General features: G+C 37.6%; 1 protein-coding gene across 1 annotated transcript; it reads left to right on the forward strand.

Moving 5' to 3' along the window:
* Positions 1–6,091: 6,091 nt before the first annotated feature.
* LOC139868431 (uncharacterized) lies at positions 6,092–6,721 on the forward strand. The gene is made up of 2 exons (XM_071856763.1): positions 6,092–6,292; positions 6,344–6,721. Exons 1-2 carry the CDS (start codon positions 6,092–6,094, stop codon positions 6,719–6,721), a joined length of 579 nt encoding a protein of 192 aa, XP_071712864.1.
* Positions 6,722–8,684: the final 1,963 nt, after the last annotated feature.

Genomic DNA, 8,684 nt, shown 5'->3' on the forward strand with positions numbered 1-8,684 from the left:
TAATGCATCTAAACAACTATCAGTTAGACACACTAATGCAAGACCTGGTTCACTAAGACCACTGCTCTGATACCACATGTCACACCCCGTCCTAATCCATCTGGACGAAGTCACCAACATCTGGTCCCATTGCGATGATCGCCCCTAAATAATGTCTTTAAAATGAGCAAATACACAGCGAAAGATTTCTTTCATACCTGAGAATAAACATGCTTTCAAGTGTCAACCAAAAAGTTGGTGAGTTCATAGGTTTATCATAAAACAATAAAATTCATCATTTTGATAGACCACAAGATTTAAATGCTGCATGGTACAAATGGGCCCGAATCCTATACCCACCTGTAATGTACATGCGATATCTTTTAAATACAGTACACATTTCTCATGTACGAAATCATCTTTCATAAATCTTAGTAACCGTACACATATCTCGTGCACAAAAATAACATACACATAACCTGTGTATAATATCATTCTCTCGATACATAACATTCATATCAATTGGTGGCAATTATCATGTCCACATAATTCAATGGTGGCAATTATCATGTCCACATAATTCAATGGTGGCAATTATCATGTCCACATAATTCAATGGTGGCAATTATCATGTCCACATAATTCAATAATAATCCGCAGAACTTCTGTCTGCATAATAATTCATTCGAGGAATATTTTACTTGTGTCTATCTCGTCAAACATTTATAAAAGCATTTCATATATTCGCAGTTCAAAATATATTTCAAAAGCATTTAATAAAGCAGTTGTAAAAACAGCGCATGTATTCTCAGTCCCAAAAATGTAAAGAGTAAAAGGGAATCAAATGAACTCACCATAATGTATTTCGTAGTAAAAATACATATAACATCATTGAACAGTGTAAGGTTGGCCTCGGATTCACGAACCTCAAAGAATAGGTTTGCTAAAAAAAACTAAAGCCCCTGCCCGGACTCGAACTTGTGACCTCTCGCTTCTACAACCACACCCTTAACCATTCAAGCTGTTTCATTTTTCCGTTTTAACTAGTAACTGAAATTTATTTAACCCATAACCTTCTGTTTCCATTTTCTATTTTCATCTCGTTAAACAACAGTAAACGAATTTTATCACCACTATTGTTGTAACAATACTTCATAGCAGCAGTTGTCAATCCATATATAGGAGTTTTGTTCTCGGGCCATAGCACCAACAAGATCACGGCCCAAGTACAATTTACGGCCCAACAAATAAAACAAACATAGCCCAACATTAAAACTCATCGGCCCACTATGTAATTTCTGTTTTGGTGTCCAGGTGTTTTCACGAATAACAGAGGTCGACAAAAAATAAATAAATAAATAAATAAAAGGGTTTCAAAATTGTCGGCCAAAAGAAAAAGGGATACGCCAGATAAATCCAATTCTTCATTCTAGTGCCTCAATGTTTATCATAGAAATACTAAGCGTACAGCAGCAGGTGGGTTATCATTTTGATTATGATTTTACGATGATTATGGTGGTTATAGGGTGGGTGATGTGGTGGTTTGATGAGTCGATACAGTAACAGTAATTCATGGGTTTAGGTTCGTATGTAGCTGCAACACAATTGGGTCTGTTTTGCTTCGATTTTTGCGATGGAAACAGAAACAAACACAGCTGCTAATGCTGTGGTTTGAACCAAATAAAAGGAATGTTAGTTTACATGGGTTTTCGACGGTGGTAATGGTTTGGTGGTCGACAGAAGAACGTAGCAGGTATCACACCTGGTGGCCGTTAATTCAGAACAGAAACAGAAAAATATGAAAGATGGTGAAGGTGATGATGGATAAGTGGCGGTCACGGGGTTTAAAGATGGCATTTCATGGGTTCAAGGTGGTGAGGGTATTTGAGGTTGATCATGGTTGTGGAGTTTGATGATGGTGGGTAAAAATTTCTTGGTTGTCAAATTGATACAGAAAATGAAATTATATATATATATATATATATATATATATATATATATATATATATATATATATATATATATATATATATATATATATATATATACGTATAGATGATGATCGTGGTGGTTGTAGATGGAGATGAAATGGTGGTGTTCTACGGTTGTTTAGCTGGAGTTTTGCAGCAGGTCCCAATGGTGGGAATTCAAATGGGTTGGGTTGACGTTTAGACTGCACTTGACGAGAGACACAAACACTTTAGTGTCGATTTAATATTATGAATAAGAAAGGTAGTGAGATGGTTATAGGTTTATAAACCAAGAAAGTAGTAGTTTGTTGTTGCTTATTCAAATGAAAGTATGGAAGCATGATCGATGATGTGCATTAAAAGAAAGGAAGGAGGATGAACATAAAGGAAAAGGTTTAGTTATTTGTAGAGAAAATAAAGTAATAGGTAGGGGTGGGTGTGATCATGTGGGTGTTAGTGAATTGTCTTGGATCTGAATGCATATCTATATAATTCCAATGTGTAAATGTCACTCACATGCTATGAATGTATCTATCTAATAATTGTAAAGTTGATCAAACAAACACAGTACCTAATCAATAATATCAATATAATTCACGAGTCAGTTGAAATGAAATAAATAGATGGATCCCCCAAGTGAAAAGAACAGGTAACAGAAAATAAAGTAGGAATCTCAATTTTTGGTAGAGTAACGCATACAATCATATTATGGTTCACGGATAGTTGATTGATAACAAAAATATATATAATATATAATAATAATAACAATAATATTCATATATTAATCAAGAGGAAGAATCAAAGAAAAGTGATCGCATAGGCTCGTCTAGTATTTATTTTAATACACTCACAAGCTCGCAACTTATTTAATATCAATCGAAACAATGGACGTGTGTTATTATCGCTTACTAACTAAGTTCGACACAATATATGTATATTCGATATACTTTACATATATATACCTATATATATAGATTTATTTTATTAAAATTTTTTTTTATTATATCTTATATTATTTTACTTTACAAAATTTATTCTAATAACGAAATAATATAATATTTCAAATTATATTTTGAATTATATTTAATTATATATATGTATATATATATATATATATATATATACACATATCTGTTTACAATTAATTGTTCGTGAATCGTCGAGAGTAGTCGAAGGTCAATTGAATATATGAAGCAGTTCAAACTTTTTAAGACTCAACCTTACAGACTTTGCTTATCGTGTCAAAAATATTAAATCGTATCGAGAGTTTGATTTAAAATTAGTCGAAATTTTTCGGGTCACTACAAACGATTACGGAGAAGGGTGCCAGAAACTTTCGCGAAAGCTGTAAAAGAAACGCATGATTACATGCGGGTACAAGAAGATATAAAGCAGAATCGCGTAAGTACCTCTTCAAATATGGACATCGACGATGATTATTATCGAGTGCAGGGAAGAGGGTCAGAGTCTGGCAAACTTTATGGTGGTAATGGCCAACCTAGGAGTGGTAACTATCATAATAATAAGTATCGCAAATTTAACAACAATAAAGGGGGAGGAAGTCAGAGGTTCAAAAGCAGCCACACTGAAAATGTTGCGTTAATAAAAGACCTCACAAAAATGCCAAAAGAAATTTTGGCTACAGAGGCAGTGTGCAAAAGCTTCGACCCCCCAGTACCATTGTCAAAGTATGGAAACAGAGAAAAAAGAAAATTTTGTGATTTTCACGATGATTACGGTCATGAGACCAATGAATGTCGGCACTTAATTGAAAGGGTAGTTGCTAAACTCAAAAGAGGAAGATTGCAACACTTGAAGAAAAGTGCAAGAGCACAAGTCGATAAGCCAAATGGAGAAAAAGAATATCCGTGGCAAAAGAAGAATGAGGGAAAGGAAACGGATAAAACCATAACCATGGTAACCAGCGGACGGACAAATTAGAGGCGCAAGTTAGAGGTATCTGACGAATGGGAAAACACTCCCATCATATTCCCAGCCATAACACAGGAACCCTCGGATGCGCCCATCATAATTAAAGGGCGTGTCAAAAGCTGCGGGTACATGATCAAGCGATTTCACGTAGACACCGGTTGCGGTGTTGATATAATGTACGAGCACTGTTTCCGCTTGCTGCCAGGGGCTGTGCGAGCCAAGCTAGCGGCTCTTAGTACTGCGTTATCAAGATTTTCTGGGAAGTCCGCATGGCCAATCGGGATCATCGAATTAGAGCTGGAGCTGGTGGACGATGATAATAAGGAGTTAGTGAGAAGCACGATAGTAGGATTTGCCATCGTAAGGTCTTACTCAAAATACAACGCGCTTTTAGGGCGCACGACTTTGCAAAAATTGGCAGTCGTCCCTTCCACGGTACACGGCCTTATCAAGTTCCCAACACCGTTAGGAATTGCAATGATAAGGTCAGAAAAGCAAGATGCAAGCATTGCGGCCATAGAACAAGCAGAACAACAGCCAAGTGAGGCAGAGCAAATTCGAAGCTACATGATAATCGCAAACCCGCGACATCCAGAACAGAAAATGAAAATTGGCGGAGGATTGTCTGAGGAGACAAAGTTTAAGCTTCGTAATATCTTAGCTTCTAATACGGACGTCTTCGCATGGAAAGAAGCGGACATGACGAGCGTACTAAGGGAAATTGCTGAGCACAAGCTTATCGCAAATCCTAGTCTGACGCCAGTGCGATAAAAGAAAATTGGCATGGCTCCTGAAAAGAAGTGAATGGTTGAAGGCAGAAGTCGATAAGTAGGTCAAAGCAAACATCTTGCGAGAAGTAAGGTACCAAACGTGGGTAGCAAACCCAGTGCTGGTAAAAAAGCCCGATGGGTCTTGGCACATGTGTGTTGACTTCATGGATATCAATAAAGCTTGCCCCAAGGGCAATTATCCTCTACCAGAAATAGACTGGAAAGTTGAATCATTGGCTAGCTTTCGATACAAATGTTTTTTGGAGGCGTACAAAGGATACCATCAAATACAGATGGCAGTGAACGACGAGGATAAGACTGCTTTCCATACAAGCCAGGGCATATATTGCTATACCAAGATGCCATTTGGTTTAAAAATGCTGGAGCAACATACCAACGGGTAATAGATGAAGCTTTCAAAGGTCAGATTTGGAGAAATTTGGAAGCGTACGTTGACGACCTAGTTATAAAAATCACAACAGAACAAGGTCTGTTGGAAGACATATTAGAAACGTTCGCGTCGTTAAGAAAGATTAATATGAAGCTCAACCCGTCGAAGTGCAGTTTTGGAGAGGAAGAAGGAAAGTTTCTCGGTCATATAATAACTGAGCGCGGGATACGTGCAAACCCAAAGAAAATAGAGGCAATCAAGAATATGCCGTCACCAAGAAATAAAAAAGAAGTACAAAGTTTAACGGGTAAGTTGGCGGCATTAACGAGGTTCTTATCAAAATCCGCAGAGCGATCACTCTCCTTTTTCGGGTCATTGAAGAATTGCTTAAAGAAAACGGATTTCAAGTGGACGGAGGAAGCAGAAGTGGCATTTCAAGAAATGAAAAAGTTGCTAAAAGAGCTGCCAACAATGACTGTGCCGATTGCGGGAGAATCGTTGATACTATACTTAGCAGCATCGAAGGAAGCAATAAGTTCAGTATTAATAGCAGACATAGGATAGGTACGTACTATAAAATTAAAAAAAAAGCTAATTTTCAATCAATAGGCATTCAAAGTTATGTAATTATACTGTGCGAACAGGTACAAATGCCTGTATATTTTGTTAGTAAAGCTTTGACAGGAAGCGAATTAAACTATCCTGCAATCGAAAAACTGGTTTATGCACTCGTGCATACGGCTAGACGCTTACGAAGGTATTTCCAAGCGCACCCAATAAGGCTCCTAACAGATCAGCCGATAAAGCAGGTACGAGAAACAACAATTTGTTGTCAAACAAATATAAAATTGCTTGATAAATCCTAACAAATTTACATTCGCTGATACTTGTTGAGCAGGTGCTATACAAACCAGAAAATTCTGGTCCCATGGCCAAATGAGCTATTGAATTGGGAGAGCATGAAATAAGCTTTTCACCACGAAGTGCGTTAAAAGGGAAAGTCCTAGCAGATTATCTGGCTGAAACAGCCGGAGATATCGAAGTCTCGCATGAATCAAAAGAAATACATACCACCTCTGCCCGAACAGCTGTGGGAAATGCACACAGATGGGGCTTGTGGTCCAGAAGGCGCAGGGGCAGGAATAGTCCTAAAAAGTCTAGAAGGAGATGAATATACCTTCGCACTGCGATTCAACTTCCCTGTTACAAATAATGAAGCTGAATATGAAGCATTGTTATCTGGGATGCGGGTAGCAAAATATCTGGAGGTTAAAGAACTGTCAGTATATGTTTATTTGTAGTTAGTTGCAAACCAATTTAACGGAATATTCGAAGCACACGATGAATCAATGCAAAAATACTTAAAGCTTGTGCAAGAGCTAGCAGTTGACTTCGATTTATTCAAGATAACTCAAGTTTCGAGGACTCTGAATAAAAAGGCGGATGGGCTAAGTAAGTTAGCCGCATTAACATTCAGTCATTTTAAGAAAGAAATTTTGGTTGAGGAAGTTAAAGTAAAATCTATTGAAGAAGACAGTGTTTCAGCTGCAGTTGAAGAAGAGGAGCAGAGTTGGATGACACCAATAATAGAATTTCTAACTAAAGGTACATTGCCGATAGATTCAAATAAAGTAAGAAAGATTAAGATGAAGGCACCAATGTATCTGTTAGACAATTGAATTCTATATAGAAAGTCTTTTCTGGGACCTCATTTGCGGTGCCTTAATCCAACTCAAGCGGAGTCAATCATACCGGAAGTACACGAGGGAATGTGCGCTCTGCATTCGGGACACAAAATAGTTGCATCCAAAATAATGCGGCTTGGATATTATTGGCCGTCAATGTACAGAGATGCCACAGAGGTAATACGTAAGTGTCAATCGTGTCAACTTCATGCACCGGTTAGCAAGGCTCCGCGACATCCTATGATACTGGTCGCGTCTCCATGGCCGTTCTGTAAATGGGTAATTAACATAGTGGGGACATTCCCCACAAGACCAGGGGGTGTAAAATTTCTGGTAGTGGCCATTGATTATTTCACGAAATGGGTAGAGGCCAAACCACTAAAAACAATTTTCGGCAAGCAAATTCAAAATTTTGTGTGGGAAAACATCGTCTGTCAGTTTGGAATACCAAATGAAATAGTAAGCGACAATGGTACGCAGTTCGAAGGTAATCCATTTAGTGACTGGTGCCAAGAATTAAATATAAAACAAACATTTACATCAGTCGCACACCCTCAGGCGAATGGTCAGTGTGAGGTTACGAATAGGGATATCGTTTTAGGAATCAAAGCAAGATTAGGATTGTGTCGAAGGGGTTGGATAGATGAATTGCCTAACATTTTGTGGGCACACCGCACAACTCCAAAGGGCACAACTATTGAAACACATTTTAGTTTGGTGTACGGATCCGAGGCTATAATACCCGCCAAAATAAATGTGCCAACCATGCGCATAGCTTCCTTCGATGAAAGTAGCAATAGCGAAGAACTGCGTGAAAACCTAAACTTAGTTGAAGAACACAGAGAAATGGCGGCTATAAAAGAAGCAATAAACAAGCAAAGAATCGCAAGATACTATAATAAGCGTGTACAACCATTATATTTCCAATTGGAGGACTTGGTATGGCAAAAAAATGAAGCAAGCAGAGCAGAGGACACGGGTAAACTTGAACCTAAATGGGAAGGACCTTACAAGGTTATTGGCGTAAGTGATACAGGGGCATATCGTCTAGCAAGTTTGGATGGAAGAGCAATAAAGCGCACCTGGCATGCGCAAACACTGAAACGGTGCTACATATGAAAAACTGTAGAGGGACTGATCACCCCAAACAACTTTTTAAAGTTTTTATCATGTGAATTTTTATTTTCCATTGTAAACATGATAGCTAAGTGCTGGTCAAAAGATATGTTTGAAATAAATTGAATTATGCAGTTTAAGCCAATAACTTGTGCATTTTTACATTTGTTGATTGCATGCCCCTTAAGCTGCACAGGGACACACTCTGAGTCTCAAGTGGCATAGTTTAGTTTGGTTACTAATACTATTTTTAATGGTGACAGTAGTAAAACATTGGTTTGTTTTAAATGCTTGTACACCGCGCAAGACGGAGACTTGCACAGTCTTGACTATAAAATACAAGTTTGGTTTACTTGTTTAAATAACCCGGACATTGGCGTGGCCGGAAGACTCTTGAGTATAGACATTGGTTTGTCTATAGTACGGGTAATTTGCATTGGATTGTATACGCGTACATACTTATAAAAAATTTTATAAAAGTCTTGATTATAAAGTTATAAGCATTGGTTTGCTTACTTTTGCATACAACATTGGATTGTTGGCGCAAGAATAAAAAGATCATGAAACGATTGAAGGGTCGCTCCCGTCATGAAGTCATGGCATTTATTCTACATAAGAGTTATTGAATGCATAATATTGTAACAAATCATTATAACCGCCATAGTGATTTCGTAAAAACACAATAAATACACCTTAACCAAAAAAGTTGTCGAAATTATATTCAATCAAAAGCTAACATATTGCGGTTTGAGAATATAAAGTCAACCGCTTAGCATAAAAGCGGGGCATATACAAAAATTTGACCTAATATATTCCAATATAAGCTAAAAATAAAAAAGGG

The sequence above is a fragment of the Rutidosis leptorrhynchoides genome, chromosome 9 (assembly GCF_046630445.1).
Source record: "Rutidosis leptorrhynchoides isolate AG116_Rl617_1_P2 chromosome 9, CSIRO_AGI_Rlap_v1, whole genome shotgun sequence".
NCBI lineage: Eukaryota > Viridiplantae > Streptophyta > Magnoliopsida > Asterales > Asteraceae > Rutidosis > Rutidosis leptorrhynchoides.